General features: G+C 35.4%; 1 protein-coding gene across 2 annotated transcripts; it reads right to left on the bottom strand.

The window, feature by feature from the left end:
- Nucleotides 1–4,394: 4,394 nt before the first annotated feature.
- LOC149778450 (ubiquitin-like protein 5) lies at nt 4,395–17,562 on the bottom strand. 2 transcript variants are annotated; one of them, XM_089939287.1, is made up of 6 exons: nt 17,448–17,532; nt 15,162–15,210; nt 13,957–14,027; nt 10,069–10,152; nt 7,943–7,980; nt 4,395–4,807 (listed from the first exon to the last, which is right to left on the bottom strand). In XM_089939287.1, the coding sequence occupies exons 3-6, from the start codon at nt 14,010–14,012 to the stop codon at nt 4,764–4,766; spliced, it is 222 nt and encodes a 73-aa protein (XP_089795413.1). In that variant the 5' UTR covers nt 14,013–14,027; nt 15,162–15,210; nt 17,448–17,532; the 3' UTR covers nt 4,395–4,763. The 2 variants fall into 2 exon arrangements, with proteins under 2 accessions (XP_089795413.1, XP_089795412.1); XM_089939286.1 differs by lacking the exon at nt 15,162–15,210 and having other exon boundaries at nt 17,444–17,562.
- Between the last annotated feature and the right edge of the window lie 1,295 nt (nt 17,563–18,857).

The following is an 18,857-nucleotide window of genomic DNA, read 5'->3' as shown; positions in this document are numbered from 1 at the left end:
TCGGGGATATGTTTATTTTCCTTTAAATTCTGGGACAATTTCGTCATTTTAGCGTTACTTTTAGTCACATCCATTTTGTCGTTGAGCATTTCCTTGATTATAGCTATTTATAGCATCATTACAATTATGCAAATTTTTGAACACCCCAGCAAGATTTCAGGTCTTGGTAATGCTTTATATATAAATCTCACGCTTGTACTAGTGTATGTATGTCTCTGTCTCTGTTGTGTTTGACCCTCTACCATCATTGTCCCTAGACAATCCCACCATGTTCAATTCCCCTTGACGCTATACAGACCCACCATGTTCAATTTCCATATGTTAAATTCCCCTAGTCCCTAGACAGACCCACACTCTATTCCCATGTTCAATTCCCCTTGTCCCTAGAGTGACCCAGCAATTTTTCCCATGTTCAATTTCCCTTGACGCTATACAGTCCCACCCTGTTTAAATTCCTTTGACGCTATACAGTCCCCTATTCCCATGTTCAATTCCTCTTGAGGCTCAACAGTCCCACGATTTTTCTCCATGTTAATTTCCCTTGAGGCTATATCGTCCCACGATTTTTCTCTATGTTAATTTCCCTTGAGGCTATATCGTCCCACGATTTTTCTCCATGTTAATTTCCCTTGAGGCTATACGTTCCCACGATTTTTCTCCATGTTAAATTTCCATTGAGGCTATACGTTCCCAGGGGTGTCTGTAATGTTAATTCCCATTGAGGCTACGGTATCCCACATTACTACTTACAATGTTAGATGCTGTTTATAATATCAGGATTTGTAACTTCGGCAATCATTGTTTGATTCACGATAAAGAAAAAGATACCCTTGTAAAATTTACGTTACATCAAGCGTCATATTATAATTCGGTTCTGTTATGCTTGTTATGAGTTTTGGTATCAAGTTTGTTAAACTGTATCTGCAGTCTTTCCCTCCCATCACCTATGTACAAGGCTGTACCAAGGTAGTTGACCTTCAGCTGATTCAGTGGTAAAATATGAACCTACAACCTTTCAGTCACATATTCTGCATGCTAGCCAATTGAACCTGCAACCGTTCAGTCACAAGTTTTGCGTGCCAGCCATTGAACCTGCAACCTTTCAGTCACAAGTTCTGCGTGCTAGCCATTGAACATACAACCTTTCAGTCACGAGTTCTGCATGCTAGCCATTGAAACTGCAACCTTTTAGTCACATATTCTGCATGCTAGCTTTTTGAATCTACAAACTTTCAGTCACAAGTTCTGCATGCTAGCCAACTGAACCTGCGACCTTTCAGTCACCAGTTCTGCGTGCTAGCCATTGAACCTGCAACCTTTCAATCACAAGTTCTGCGTGCTAGCCATTGAACCTGCAACCTTTCAGTCACAAGTTCTGCGTGCTAGCCATTGAACCTGCAACCTTTCACTCACAAGTTCTGCGTGCTAGCCATTGAAACTGCAACCTTTCAGTCACAAGTTCTGCATGCTAGCTCTTTGAACCTACAACGTTTCAGTTACAAGTTCTGCATGATAGCCAACTGAACCTACAACCTTTCATGTCATGTTTTGCAGCACACGCCTTAGGCTACAAACAATGTAAAACTATAGACAGGATAATAGTAAATACACGTCTTGTTCTATCGGCAGTCTAAACTGGAGTGATTAAAACTAGATCATACATTGTTAAAGTTTTTTTGAACGCATGCTTTGACTCTAGAGTGAGAGTGTAGAAAAGGTCGGATCATACAGTGCAGAAAAAGATTGGTCATACTTGAGTCATTCTTAAAAAGTTGTGTGCATGTTTGCTTTTTACCCTTTCGGAAGATGGTAATCTACTGTTGGACAAAGGTTTAGGAGCTGGAAAAAACGAAACTGGACAGACATATGTGGAATTCGCAAGACAAAAAAAGAACAATCGTTTCATAGATGGTACTCAGCATATAAGGTTTGATCAAATCTACGACAAACTCAGATGACTCATATTAGTTGAAGAGCACAAGAATTGCGTCCAAAGTGAGGTCAAGACCTACCCTGATGAGCAAAACGTCAATGCTTTATAAAATGCTGCTCGTACAGCTGACGCTTATTCCTTGACTCACAAAGCTTAATTTGTCAATGTCTTCCTCTCAGCAGTTTTTTCATTTAGAAAATCTCATTCTCATACGAGTACTTCCAAATCTCAATCTTGCACAACTTTTAAGAATCAAACTTCTGAAAAGACTGATCAGAAATCCTTATCTCCTGCTATATGCACTGACTGCAAGAAGAAAGGGCACATTAGTTCAGATTGAAAATGGCAACAGAATAACGACCGATTTATTCCAAATGCTCTTTGTCTAGGAAGTCAAAGTGACGATCATGTATAGAAAGCAATATACTGGTTGGGAGAAAAGGTTGTAGTTAATCCACTTCTAACTGACAAACCTCGTTTGGATAAAAAAGTTCATCCTACTGAAAATGAAATCTGATTTATACCCTACTTGTGCAGTTAATAGAGCTATGTCAATATGAGCTCTAGGGAATTATGCTAATCAGGAAAGTATTCGTTTAGGTAACACATTTTTATGTCAGTCTGTTGATGTGGTCACCTTTGCTCCTCGTATTGATCAATTAAGATGTATTAATAACAGTGATCCTCTTTTTACTACTCATTCTCTATATTCTAATCACCGTGACAAAAGACAGTTACTCGTTGTCGAACAAGAACAAGATCCTGAGATCTCATGATTGTATCAATGGGTCATTAACGAAACTGAAGCAACAGATGTACCAGTTTGCTAATTTGTGAAAAATGGGGTCCTTATGAGAAAATGAAGACCAATCGAGGTAAAACCCTTCCAACAAGTAGCCAGGAGGCCATAAATTGTTGTTCCTAAGTAATATCGACAGAAATTATTACTCTAGCCCATGAAACTCCCTTGGCTGGTGATTTACGAGTCAATACGAGTTATCAAAAGAACTTTAATCAATTTTATTGGCCGAAATTAAAGTGATGTTTCAAAAGACTGTCAATCTTGTCACACTTGTCAAAATGTAAGAAAGCCCAATCAGAAGAGACCTAAGGCTCATGTGCAACCTATCCCTGCATTTGACAACCCATTTAGCAGAAAAAGTGTTGACTGTATTAATCCTTTACCTAAGATTGTCACGCAACCAATACTTGCTGACCACAAAGTATGCATCCACAAACTTTCCAGAGGCAATTATTTGAATATTAAAACTAAATCCATAGTATAAAGCTTTGATAAAGTTTTTTCTTTTACACTTTTTGGCCTTCCTTAATCTTCTTCCACAGAATGAAGAAATGTCTGGATTCGTTTTGGATAGATGTTTTATCTGTGTATGTAAAGGTATATAAGAGGTACATAATAGGAAACAATGATGAATTCCTTCAAACACACATATGGATGTATCCTTATAACAAAATTGAAAACTAAAGGAATTTTATATGTATGCCACTTTGATCAATTACAGTGGAATACTGAATTTGATAACTGTAATGAGAATGAACTGAATGAGGTTTTTTTTGCTTTGCAATGTTTAAACCAATATTTTAAACAAAATATTGCCAATGAACAATTTTTGGGAACAAAACTAGAAAACTTTCAAAATAATGTGCTCTCTTCGCAAAAACTCAGTAGAAAATGTATGCCACTGAGGACGTGCCCAAAACACAACAAATCCCAACTTTACAAAGTATATAAACCATCTGTCAAATGATGTAGCTCTGCAATTTGAAATGTATAAATGAATTTTGATGATGGTGGTTATGGAGTAGGGTGGCATTTGATTAGATTGGAACTGGGTTTTCCTTTATGCTCCACTGTTTATATACCATTTTATCAGTGAAGTGTTAAACTGAAGCACAATGCTTTGGGTTTCAGACTATTCTTTGTTTTGTTCACTAGCCCAATTATTGATGTAGCACTACTTAAATCATGTGAAATATTGAAACATCACTGAACAAGAACAATGCACAGTCTTACCTTAGTATAGACATATTCAAATTCATCTCCACTAGAATTTCTCATTTCTCCTTACATACAAATTTACCTTGTTCACATTTTCAGTGAGTGGTTTTAACCATTGTGGGTTGTTATCTGATGTTATCAGACTAACTTACCCATGTTTGTCAGTGCCTGTATTGGACACATGGTTGTATGTGAAAGTATTTGAGGGGAAAAGGTAATAAATGATTCTGAGAATTCAGTTACCCAATAATGCATGTAACAGTTAATGAGACTGTGGACAAAGTTATATAACTGCATGAAGTACTAATATATATATATATATATATATATATATATATATATATATATATATATATATATATATAATGACATTAATACAATCTTTATTTCTACAGAATGTGACACATGAGATTCCTATATATATAAAAAACTAATGACAAATTTAGAAATCAGTAATATTTATTTTCATGGAATAATGTACACATAGTATAGAAGAAGTAAAATGTCCTCTGCATGAATGCAGCTAAAGATTCAAGTTTATATCTTACAAATTACCATGGAACAAATTAAACATCAAATGTACTTCCACATTTAATGTGACTTCAATCCGATTCATGAATCATGACAGCAGTCTGTCAGTGTGCCTTACTTGGGTCAGATAATGACATCAATGACAGGAAGAAAAAATGAAAGAATAATCCACCACATTTCTCACACTCATTATTTCCTCTCAATCTTAACACAGTTTTATTCAGGCAGTTTTCTCAACACATAACTTCTTCATACATCAACCAGTTCAATGTCCCCATCTCACTGGTAGTACAACTCCAAGTTCATGCCATCATGTATCTCATCTACAGCTGGGTTAAGGAAGTATTTATATATTTATGTAGAAATTTATCACTATCATTTCAATCCTAGCTATACCGAGTGAATTGTGGTATCTACCCCCTCCCCCTTAAAGGGACTGATATTCTACTGACTGAAAAGAATTTCTAGGAATTCATGACAAGACCATTTCTTCTTTTTAACTACTGAGTGTTGAAACAATCTATTCTTCAATGATACAATTTTCAAATTAGCTGCTCTAACAACCATACTGAATGTAATATCAGCACAGGTTTCATGAGTTAGGGCAAACTAGACCAATTAGAAGACTTTTTGGTGAAAACACCATGCCAATCACGGTTGTTTGATTCAAATCAGATGATTTAAATCACTCAGAAAAAGAATCTTTAAAAAATTAACCAAATACTTAAATATGATGATAGCTTACAGGGATTTTTTATATATACCTAAATCACTTGTAAACAGCATTATAACATCTTATTCAAAATGTCGAAATAAACACATGGATCTGCTCATCTAACTGTATTTGTGTGTTTGAACATTAAATTATCAAAACGTTCAAAATGTTAAGTCTACTTTCTAAATAAAGACAGGAGGATGATAAGATTTGCTCAGATAACTGTAATTGTCAGGAACAGGCTTGGCACTGGGAAAAGCTGAAAAACTCATTAACAAACTGTTAAACACAAGCACCTATCTTAAATCAGAAATATACATTGATAATGTAGTATTTAGATGTAGCAATTTAAAATATGTTTGAAATTAACTACAGTGATTGTCTTATTCCTGTATTTTCAATCAAGACCAACCAGACAATATAAGAAATCATACGGTGAAAACCCTATCTTGATATAACTTTCCATTTTGAAGGAGTAGCAATAAGAATTTTTTAAATGGCTGTCAGGGTGGCCATATTAGACATCAGATCAGCTCCATTTTCATTAGAATCAACTAAGCCTTTTCATGAAATCATGTTGATATGACCAACTATTCATATAAAGTAAGAATAAGATTTACAAGACTGCCATTGTCATGGACTTACTGGATGTATGAGCAGCAATATTTTCACAAGTAAACATCATAAGAACTCTCCTAGTGGAATGTCAAGATGGTTGCCATGGCAGCCACACTGAACCAAACTGATCAGCACCATTTTGATAGAGGACCAACTACACAGCATTGGAAGTCTTTTAGTAAAAACCCCATATTGATATCACCATCCATTAAGGAGAAACAGTAACAACATGTTCAAGATGGCCACTGCAGCAGATATACTGGCTGTCTGGACACTTCTATTTTTATTTAGGGCCAATAAAACATGTCTTCCGGTGAAAACTCCAGGCCAATATGACATTCTGTTCAAAAGCAATACAAATATCTTTAGGATGGCTCCCATAATGAAAATCAAATACAGATCAGTACCATTTTCATGCATGATGAATGATGAAGCAGACATCATAGGAAGTCATTCAGTGATAATCTGATGATAATGTAACGATCCATTCAGGAGGAGTAGTGATAAGATTTTCAAGATGGATTTAGGATGTCCAAGCAGCACCATTTTCAAGATGGCTGGTGGATTTCCAAGCAGAACCAGTGTGGTTCACAAACAAAATCATAAGCAGTTTTCTTGTGAAAACTACATGCCACTATGACTTTTCATTCAGGAGGAGAAGCATTAACAATATTTTCAAGATGACTGCTGCATGCCTATCATAGACATATGGTTGGCCCCATGTTTTATTCAGGACCAACTAGACACATAAGGTCTTTTAGTTAAAAGTCCATGTTGATATGACCATCCATTCTGGAGGAGTAGCCATAACAAGATTCTGACGATGGATATCTGATATCTGAGCTCCATTTTCATTTGGATCAGCTAGACCTTGTGATGAAAGTGTATGTAGAGTTGCACTGCAATCCTCCAAGTTTAGTAGTAGCAATAACAAAAATTGTGTCATGGTGGTGGATGTACATCAAACAACGGACAATGGATGACAGCCAAAGGCCATCCTATAAACTCTGCTTGTCTATGACCTGTGGAACTAATAAAGCCAGTAAATGGTCTAAAATTTCACAAAAGCTAACTGTGGGCACAGTAACTCTCATCACAGATCAATAGACCCAACTCAAGAAGCATGGAAGAAATCAGATCTCAAAAGATCATTATAAATAGCTACTGCTGTAATATACCCCAATCTGATTCCATTATAAATAACCACTGCTGTAATATACCCCAATTTACTTCCATTATAAATAACCAGTGATGTAACATACCCCAATCTGCTTCCATTATAAAAAACCACTTCTGTAATATACCCAAATTTGCTTCCATTATAAATAACCACTTCTTCAATATACCCCAATTTGCTTCCATTATAAATAGCCACTGCTATAATATACTCCAATTTGCTTCCATCATAAATAACCAATGCTGTAATATACCCCCATCATAAATAATCACTGCTGTAACATACCCCAATATGCTTCCATCACAAATAACCACTGCTCTAATATACCCAAATTTGCTTCCATCACAAATAACCAATGCTGTAACATACCATAATTTGCTCCCATCTCAAACATATACTCCTATAATACACCCAATTTGTTTTCCTCACAATTTTTCTTTTATAACACTCATTTTTATAATTGAATATGTAAGATATGCATGTTTCACTGTAAGAACATAAGTTATTATATGTTTAATGAAAACTGCTCACCCTGTCACTGATTACACAAAATTACTTTAATGAATGTGGGGCTAACTGTGCAACTGACATATCTTAATCACATCTCATTGTAACCAGGACCGGCATTTGGGGGTGGCAAGTGGAGCAACTGCCCCAGGCCATGCTCTTGAGGGGGCCTTGCACTTCAGGCCTAAGATTGTCCTTATGAGTTTGTCAAGCTATATTCTCCGGTAAATTGGAAACGCTGATACAGGCCACACATAATGCACGCAAATTGTGAAAGTTGATCTAGTCTAGACATAATCTGTGTTTGCAGTAACATAGCAGTCAAGATATCGATACTCGGGCCCGCGCGGTCATGGTTGGCCTTAGGCCTCGCGTACTCCTAACACCACCTCTGAATGTAACTATACTTGTCTTGAGAATAAATGCTTTAATAAAGGATACAGTCTTCTAATGTGATGTTATCCTTGAAAATTGTATACCTGTGAAGGAAAAAAAGACATAATCAAGATATAATATTGGACAATTCAAACAAACAGTTGTTGCTGTTATAGGGTTTAATGCCATATTTAAGCACAAGATAGGCCATACATGGCAGCCAAAAAAAAATGGTGGAGGAATAACTCGTGGGAAAACCCCAGAAAGAACCACAGACCCACAAGAAGCTATTGACAAGTTTTCTCATGTAACCACGTTGGCCGAGCCTGAGCCTCAAACCCAAGCAGACTGAGGTGAGATGTCGGTGATCTGTAACAGTGATTGCTTTAGACCACTCGGGGCCCCTCAAACAGACAGCAAAACTGTACTGTGTATACTCACAAGTCAAGTTCAACTGCAAACAACATAGATCCTGATCTACCATCACATAATGTGCAAGCAGATTAGAGGCTATGTTGTTTGTTCTAGTGATTATTCCTAACTGCACAGACCAAGATCTGCTGGCACATTATTCGATGGCAGAGCTGTGTCTGTGAAGTTTGCAGTTGAACTCATGAGTGTATATGGCAATTTGTTCAGGTTTTGGTTTTGTAGGGTTTAATGCCATTTTTTCAGCACATGAAAGGTGATACATGTCCTAGGGAAGACCTTGGGAAGGTTTGGGTGCAATAATTTAAGACTGGTATTATCACATGACTAGAAAATTTACCTTTAACTATTGAAGCAAACAGTGTCATGTTTTATAAAGCTGGCATGCCTTGCAAATATTGTCATGTTTTATAAAGCTTGCCTGCCTTGCAAATAGTGTCAGTTTCATAAACCTAGCCTGCCTTGCAAATCGTGTCATGTTTTATAAAGCTGACCTGCCATGAATAATGACACAGATTAATGTGACTAGAAAGATTACTTGTTCAGACCTTACTACGCTACTGATAGTTCAGTTCTTTATATATCATTCAATTTTGCACACTCTATTTATTTTTTTTTGTTGTTCTAGGGTTTAACGCCATTTTTCAGCACAAGATAGGCTATACATGGCGGCCAGTATAACTGGTGGAGGAAGAACCCTGGAAAACCCAAGGAAGAACCACCGACCCACGAGAAGCTACTGGCAGGCTTTCCCACACACACTTTATTTATATTTGAGGGATAAAGAAAAAACTTTAAAGTAACACTTACACAAACAAGTTTGTTTGCACCCAAATGAAGTTTCAAATTAATTCAAAGCTATGCCACTAAGTAACAAATTCATGTGTATAGTAGGTGCATTAGTATTGTGAATTGTATTTTATACACCTGCTCCTAGTTTAATAGTCTTGTATAACTTTTGTATAGAAACCATTTATCTTCAATGTCATTGTGACCTTGGCCTTTGACTTTCTGACACCAAAATAGATAGAATTATTCCACACTCTAATGCAACCCATCCACAAAGTTCAGTCCAGGCCTGTGAGATAAAGGAACCATTCTTCTTTCAGTCACTGACCTTGACCTGTGACCTCTTCATTCCAAAAATCAATAAGCTTCTGCCTTACACAAAAGCCATCCAGAAAATGTGGTGGAGGTATGTCATATAGATATAATGCTACTGTGTGGAAAAATAATTTATTCTTTCTGTCACAGTGTTATTGAAATTTAACCTTTTGACTCCAAAATCAATAGGGTTATTCCTTATCCCAAGTGCAAGCCATTAATGAAATTTATTAACTGTAGAGGAGAACTTAAGTTGTCGTGATGAAACAATACTTTTGTCAGTCAGTGACCTTGAACTTTGACCTTTTAAGCTTCAAATTGATAGGTTTCTTCTTTACTCCTAATGCAAGTCATCAAGGTTACTGTGACTGAGAAACAAATGGTTTCATCACAATAACTCGAGTTCACCACCATCTAACATTACCAAACTCTGCTGATGACTATGATTTTCAAGAATGTTACTATGAAACTTTTGCCTCAACTCAACAATTAGATGCCCTAAAGACAGGCAAGAACTGGCATGTATAGCATCATGGGACCACTGACCTTTAAAGCTCTTCAATATCTAATACAATCAGTGGCAAGCAGTTGGTAAAACTAACTTGCAATAATGGTTAAACTATTCCTTTTTTACATCATGTGCAATTATCACAACATACCATTTTTTGAGGACAATCTTGTCTGATCTGGTACCAGTCTGGGCTGCTATCAATTTCTTCAGGTCTCCAATGGTGTCATCAGGACTAGGCAGAGTTAAGGACTAAGATACCTCAGTCTTAGTATGGCTCAAGAAATTTCTAAACTAAAATATTAGCATCAAACATTTACATTGTCAACTGAACTACCAATAAAAAGTTTCATGTAATACTCTGGAGAAGTAAATACTCTCTAACTCCTGACACTATTCACTGAATGCTAAATGCTACTGAAAATAATTAGTCCCCAGATTCATTTTAGGTTTATGACACCATCCAAACCTCTGAGTATAATTTTAGATGCCCAGAAAAGAAGGCCTCCTCATAAAAATATTTCTTAGTTGGAAATGGCAAGAAAGGGAAACAAAAATTATGTTTAGTTCCACTGAAATATTTTTGAGGCATTTAGACAAATTTCTTAAAACTACATTATTTCTCCTATAATAAAACCAGTGCATGCCTGTATACTGTAATAAAGTTGTGACAAAGAAAGAGGTGGGCTTATTATCATACAAAAGTATCCATAAGAAATATGTTTCAAAAATGAGAAGTGAACTGATCATTGGATAAATATGGTGTCTTTTTAAGTTTGTCAATCACTAATTTTTGAAAGTACAAGGTTGCATGCAACAAAGAATCCTGCTGGGTAAAAACCGGCATCTAAAACTCCAAATGTATTTCTTATTTAATAAGGTTCCCTGTTTTATTTTCATAAATATTATATCCATACATATTCAAAATAGATCTTCTCTATTAGGGAGTTTTATTTAAAGATGTAAAAAAAAAAGCATTACTGATGTACAGAACAATTTTTAACAAAAAATGTATTTCTTCTTATTTGCAGAACAAAAGCATGGACACAAACTGCTTTCCTAAAATGCCATTTTCCAACAAGAATCCTTCAAAGGAACCGACATTCTACAGGTCAAAAAGAATTTTCAAAATTTCAAGATAAAACAATGAAATCTGTTTACATGCTGAGTATTGGGCTATAGCAAGATTTTTAATTCAGCCATAATGATGGCCATATTGCTTGTCAGCTTTGAACCATTTTCATTTAGGACAGATCAGACACCATGAGAAGTATTCTAGTGAGACCCCATGCTAAAAAGACTTTCCAATTAAAGAAGGTATGACAAGAATTTAAAGATGACTGCCGTAACACCCATACTGGATGTCAGATTGGAGCTATATTCATTTGGGACCAACACCAACAAAGTCTTGTGGTGAAAACCCTATGTCAATATGACCAGCCATCTAAAGTAGCAAGAACAAGATTTTCACAATGACTATGATGGTACCCATATTGGTGGCCAGATTGGTGCTATGTTCCTTTAGGATAAAGCTAGATATCATAACAAGTCTTCTGGTAACTTTCCATTTAGAGGGAGAGGTAATAACAAGATTTTCATGATGGCTGCCAAGATGGCCATACTGGATTTAAAATCTGCACCATTTTAATTTAAGACCAGCTGGACATCATAATAAGCCTTCTGATGAAAACTCCTTGTCAATATATATTTCCATTCATCAGGAGTGGTGATAACAAGATTTTCAAGAGAATCTCACTACAGAGAACTCTGATGCAAAAAGTTTCCTGACAAAATGTCAGGAAGATGTCAAACAGTCAAAGTTACATTCTGATGTTTAGCAATGACTGGATACAAGATTGCAGCATGCGCTCTCAAGGACCATGTGAGCTTCCCAGATTGGCATATGTTGTATTTTATCAATCAGTATCCATTTCACCCAAAACCAAGTTGACCAAGTAAAATAACACTGAAGCTCTGTTATATAGCTAATTTCTTTTTCCAACTCACTTCCAAATTAAAAATCTTCAGGCCAACAAAAAGTTTCCTATTACACTGGTTTTAAAATTAGAGTAGATAGGAATTTAAAAAAATAAAAAGTATAATATATATATCTATATAGAGTGATAGATATATAATGATGATTAGTATATATAATACACTAAGTGCTTCAAGTACAGGGCATAACCAAAGCAACTTATGTACAAATAAATTTTGGGATTTTTTGTTGTTTTAACCCTGAAGGAAAGAGTGCTAGGGTCGGCAATGAAAAACAGACTGTTGGCCAACCAAAAACACATATATTTTTTGGGCTCATATTAAGCAGTAACCAACACTATAATCATGTTCCATGTATAGGAAAATACCCCCATTATTAATCTCCATTTGCACCCAAAATTAAATAAGTTACAAAAATCACAGTTAACATTGCTGAAACATTGCTGAAACATTTCCTGTGAGTTTCTTTATGAGAAATCCCATTCAAATAAAAAATCTTAGAAAAGGTTGTTCTATCTCAGCTTGTATCTCATCTAAATTCAAACAGTCTTTTTAGCAATGTACAATCTGCATATCGCCCTTGACACAGTACTGAAACTACTCTTCTAAAAGTAGTTAATGACATTCTCTCTGCGTTGGATAGTGGAAAGATTACAGTCCTCACCCTCCTTGATTTGTCTGCAGCATTTGACACAACAGACCATGATATATTACTTCACTGTCTCCAGCATGTATTTGGCATTCATGATACAGCCTTACCGTGGTTCAAGTCCTACTTGGTCAACAGGACACAAATTGTATCTGCAAATGGAATACATTCCAGCCCAGTTGATCTATGTTGTGGTGTTCCACAGGGGTCTGTTCTTGGACCTGTTCTCTTCATTCTGTACACTCTGCCGCTCTCAAGTGTCATAGATCATCATCCAGTGTCTCACCAATTGTATGCTGATGACACCCAAATATACAAATCTAGCCACCCAACTGAAGTTGATGCTACCATCCAAGGTGTAGAGACGTGCATTTCTGATGTGAAATCATGGATGACATGTAACAAGCTGCAGATGAGTGATGATAAAACTGAGGCCATTCTGATCACAACACAAAGACTTTCTCATTCACATCCTTTACCTCAAACAATAAATATCAGCAACATCAACATTAAATTCACACAATCATTACGAAACCTAGGTGTTACTCTGGACAGTACTCTCACACTGCACCAACATGTCATGAACATATGCAAGGCTGCATATCTTGAGCTGAGACGCATCAGCTCAATTTGCAAATATCTTTCAGTTGATGCCACTAAAACACTTGTGTGTTCATTAGTACTTTCAAGACTTGACTATTGTAACTCAATTCTGTCTGGTTCATCTCAATATCTACTCCAGAAACTTCAAAACGTTCAAAACACAGCTGCTTAGATCATACTTAGAGTACCACAATCAGAGCACACCTCCCCGCTGTTCTGTACCCTACACTGGCTATCCATTCAATCCAGAATCAAACACAAAATTTGTTCTCTGACCTATCTGATCTCACCGATGTGTACACACCTACAAGATACTTACGCTCCTCTTCTGACAATCGTATACTCATTATTCCCACTATGAAAACAAAGTTATATGGACAGCGTTCTTTTGCATACCAAGGCCCAGCAACGTGGAATGAATTACCCACTGAACTTCGACACAAAGACACAGTGATCACATTCAAGAGGGCTCTCAAAACTCACTTATTTCAACTGCAAGAACAAACTTAAAGATCTAATAATGTTTCCTACCTGAAATATTCTCAGCATGTTTTTTGTTTTTTAATATCTTTTTTCTTCTAATTTCATGGTGTTTGTTTTTGCAATAATATTATTATATGTTTTTTATCTTATAGGTGTTGTCTAATGTTGTAAAGCGCTTAGAGCTTCTAAAGATTAGGCACTATACAAAGTCCTCATTATTATTATTATTATTATTATATAGTACCCTATGGCACACCTGATATCTTCATCAAGACATAGCTAATCCCAGGTGTTCAAAAACAAGGATACTTGCACTTGACTCTGACTTTCTTCCCCAATCTGTCATTACAAGTGATCTCTATCATCTTTCAAAGCTGTGTCTGGAAGTGAAGACAAAAATAAATTAAAGCTTATTCATTTCATAGACGTCTTTAATTAATTTTTCATTTTTTAAAACCATTTTTTAAGTGAAACACATCATGTGAATAGCACTGCTGCAATGGTAGATTACTACCATGGTGATTACAACTGCAATGGTAGATTACTACTGCAATGGTAGATTACTACCATGGTGATTACAACTGCAATGGTAGATTACTACCATGGTGATTACAACTGCAATGGTAGATTACTATCATGGTGATTACAACTGCAATGCTAGATTACTACCATGGTGATTACAACTGCAATGCTAGATTACTACCATGATGATTACTACTATGGTGATTACAACTGCAATGGTAGATTACTACCATGGTAATTACAACTGCAATGGTAGATTTCTACCATGGTAATTACAAATGCAATGGTAGATTACTACCATGGTGATTACACTTGCAATGGAAGATTACTACTATGGTGATTACTACCATGGGAATTACAACTGCAATGGCAGATTACTACATGGTGACTACAACTGCAATGATAGATTACTACCATGGTGATTACAACGATCACTTTTTACAATGTTCACAAGTGCTGTTAAGTTTTATTGGACAACTGTGAATGGGACGTAGACCCATCATTTTGCAATAGTAAATAATAAAAAAACAAAATTTCCAGGAGAAAATTGCTGAAATTGTGAACTCTGCACGTCAAAGTTTTAAACATTTTATGATTTGGGTCCATTTGCAATGAGACTGGGGCTTAATTTCTGATACAAGGAACCCAACTCAAAATCCACAGAAGCAAAAAAAGGGATGAATGTATCCACAACATACAATGGACTCTGTAATGAGGGCAGAATATATTAGTAATTTCAAACTTCTGTATTCAGATAATGATGAAGATGACTTGCAAACTGACATTCCTAGTTACATGAATTTTATTAGGTCAAGATACATGCAAAATGACATTCCTAATTATATGGATTGTATTAGGTCAAGATACATGCAAACTGACATTCCTAGTTATATGGATTGTATTAGGTCAAGATACATACAGATGACTTGCAAACTGACATTCCTAGTTATATGAATTTTATTAGGTCAAGATACATGCAGAAGAGATCAAACCTTGGAACAATATCTTCTAAGTATTACTGAATTCACTGCCTACACTTGACAACAAATTGAGAGAAAAAATCACATTAAAATTTTAAAATAAAACACCACTTTTCTGAATTTCATTACTTCAACACTGATCATTCAATTAAAATAGCATAGTTTTTAAAAAATGTAAGTAGCAACATGAGTAAAGGAACAAGTTTTCACACATTAAAATTATGTTAGTACTGATATTTTTTTTGCAAATAATACACAAAACACAGTAGAATATAAACAGTAATATGGTGACATCATCATGTGGGATATAGTAAGAAATCTGCAGCTTCAATATGCTATACATGATGCTAGCCAATGCTATACATACTGCTAGCCAATGCTATACATATTGCTAGCCAATACACTTGAGTATAAAATAAAAATAAAATTTGCTTGCCCAGAGTGAATAACATTTTTCTCATGGGTGAAAAACTCAATAAGTATTTTCAGGAGTGTCATAGCCAAGAGTGAAAATTCCGAGTTTTTCACCCACTTGATGAAATATGTCAATCACTCATTTAAAGAAAATATCCTCTCTATATATCAATGTTTAGTATTTATAACATTGTTGATAAACATTCAATGATATATGGAGACAACTGTACACATGTGGAAGTATCTGCAAGGTGTACAGATGTCACAAAAATAGCAAAAATTAGATGAAATGAGAGAGCATGATCACAAATATGATCAAGAGAAATAACTAAGTCTGTACCAGAAATGATAGGAAAATGAAGATAAATGGCTGATGAAGTATGACCTATGACCTATGACAGACTGAAATGCACACCTTCTGCACTAAGTATCCATAGAAATACAAAAGAGTGCAGATACATCATTTCTGAATATTAGTGAAACACAACTGTTACTGTTTTGAGTTAATGTTAATGAATAATAAATGCTGAATTAGAAAAAAAGAACTGGCTTTTGTTTGATTTTAGCAAGATCAGTGAAATTTAGGCATCAGTAAAAAATTATTTTGGTGATGATGTGGGTTAGGAAAAACAATCCTAATTCTGAGTCGATTACACTGCCGCTACAACTGACCAGGAAAAGAAACCAACCTTGCATTTTAATGTTAATGTGTGTGTAAGCATGCATATAAGATATATTTGTGTTTGTGTCCAGAGACATAATAAGCAAGAGTTCCAAAAAATCAAAAGCTAATGGACATGTGAAGGTAAAATCACACATTTTACAAGTATACATCATATACTAGTATTTAATCAATGTGATGGTCTAAAATTTGTAATGAAATTTTATTACACACAGGTACTACATGCAATCTGATTAAAATCAGATCTCAACTGTCCTACATGAAGATCTGACGATGACCGGTTAAGGGTCATGTTCTGGTGACCTTTGAATTAGCCAATGAAAATGCAGCTTTCAAAATTCTGAAAGTGAATCAAATTGTTTGGTACACATTCAAGCTCTTCATCGACGGTGCTCAGTCTTCAAATGCAATGATATAAGACTTTATCTGACTGGTTGATAAAATTAGTGATTATGGTAATAACAGGTTACCAGAACATAACCCCTAAGCAGTCACTGTCAGATCTTCATGTAGAACTGTGGAGATCTAATTTTAATCAGACTGGTACTACATATAATGGCATGGGAAAACCATAGTATTCATTCCTAATGGGATGCATATTAGATCAGGCAAGTCAACTTTCAGATAACATTTAACAGTGACATTAATAAGGCAAAATGCTATTTTTAGGAATTATTTCTTTTATTGAAACCTGGGTTGTACTTGTAGTAAACAAAATGACGACAGTCTCCCTTAAATGGGTCATCATTTGTGTGTGTGCGTGTGTGTGTTAGCCTGAGTTAGTCCTAAAATGTAAAACGTATCACATGTTATTTACGTTTTAGTGCTCGACGCCGAAAACATAAATATCATTGACGATGTCTTACATTGTAGGACTAGTGCCAATGTGTGCATGTGGGGTAGGATGGTAGCAATCCTGTAGGCCAAACAGTTTTGCGTTAAACCAACAAGTTTCTCTCGGTTTCCTTTTTATATTAATCTGACCAGTCATGTCAATGGGGAAGGGAATTGGAAAAAAATGAGTGAGAGTACACTTGCTGGTCGATTGAGACCCAAAATAAGGTAATGATCGAAAACAGGGAGAAGGATTATATTCCTTTTTAAACTTGGATTACTTTTTGTATCAAATTCAATTAAAATACAGCACTATCATTTTCTTTATAATCATTGACTATACATTTTCTCACAAAGTACTTACTTGATAAGCCAACTTCGATTAAGAGCTCAACAGATAACAAACATGAAACAACGTAGAACATCAACTGTTGTGTCTAAAGAACAAACCCGGTTAGAATCGCCAGGTTATGTTGCGGATTCGGACCTTGACTGATTAGAACTGTGGCTGCTTAGGCCTAAACTTGCAGGCTGATTAGGCCCAAATGCCAGGCTGATCTGGACCATATGAACTATTATAAGAAAAATAATGTAACACACATACCTGATTTATTTTAGAAGTTATGTCTGTTTTTGCAAGCATAGTAACATAATGTAAAATGTTTGATTTTCAGCTTTTAAATTGACATCTGATTGTTATTAGCAAATTTTATTCCGAAACCAGAACACAATAGACATGGGCTATAATCGCATTTAGATTTTATTAACCAAAATAACTTTCTAATGTTTCAATAAAATAAATATTAAGTTAATATTTCATAAATCAGGTCAGTGTCAACACTCTCAAACAGTAACGCGTACGAAATTGACTCAATGTGATTATTGAATCTCGTGCAAATCATGCTTTCTCCGCATTATACAAATGTATAAAGAGTTACTGATGAGTAAAATGATAGTATAGGTACATCGCTGTTATCATTAAATTTGTATCTACTGTTATCGTTGTGTGTGTGTGTGTGTGTGTGTGTGTGTGTGTGAGTCGGCGTTGGTCAATACAGTTTTGCTAGTTCATGGTCAGATCATCCTACTTTTAGTGTTTGCATTTAAATTTAATGATAGACGCAATAATCAAAACAAAGTAATAAATAAATGGTGGTATTTTAAGTTAAGATGGAACCCGAGGGTTAACTCAGTAGATACCAGCGTCAACAGACGAGGAAGTGTCAGGGACGATTGATGTCACCGTGAAAGTCCTACGCTGAGAAGTGAACCTCCTCCAGTCAGCTATCGGTGTTACGTTCCAAGTCCTACGCTGAGAAATGAACTTCCTCCAGTCAGCTATCGGTGTTAAGTTCCAAGTCCTACGCTGAGAAATGAACCTCCTCCAGTCAGCTATCGGTGTTACGTTCCAGTTTTGATGGACTATGTTAGTTTCTCCCTTGACATATTCTATAAATATAATTATTTTAAATAATAATATGTTATTTTTTTATCTTTGCTATTGTACAGTATCAAATGAAAATCACTGATGGTGTCCATTGTTTTTCTATATAGGATTTGTTTATTATAAAGAAATATTCTGCAAAAAATATATATTTTTTTAAAAGCGGCACTAACATAAGCATACAAGTATATAAAGACGAAAAAAATAATTACAACATTAACATACTGAAACCAGTCTGTATAGACCAAAAACAAATTATGTGCATTAATTTTTTTTCCAGTCTTAATATTTTGCAGAACATGAAATGATACATCATGAATTCAGAGAACAAAAC

This window comes from Sinohyriopsis cumingii, chromosome 17 (genome assembly GCF_028554795.1).
Source record: "Sinohyriopsis cumingii isolate HCF-2022 chromosome 17, ASM2855479v2, whole genome shotgun sequence".
NCBI lineage: Eukaryota > Metazoa > Mollusca > Bivalvia > Unionida > Unionidae > Sinohyriopsis > Sinohyriopsis cumingii.
The sequence above is the reverse complement of the archived record's forward strand: the minus strand, read 5'-3'. Positions and strand labels throughout refer to the sequence as shown.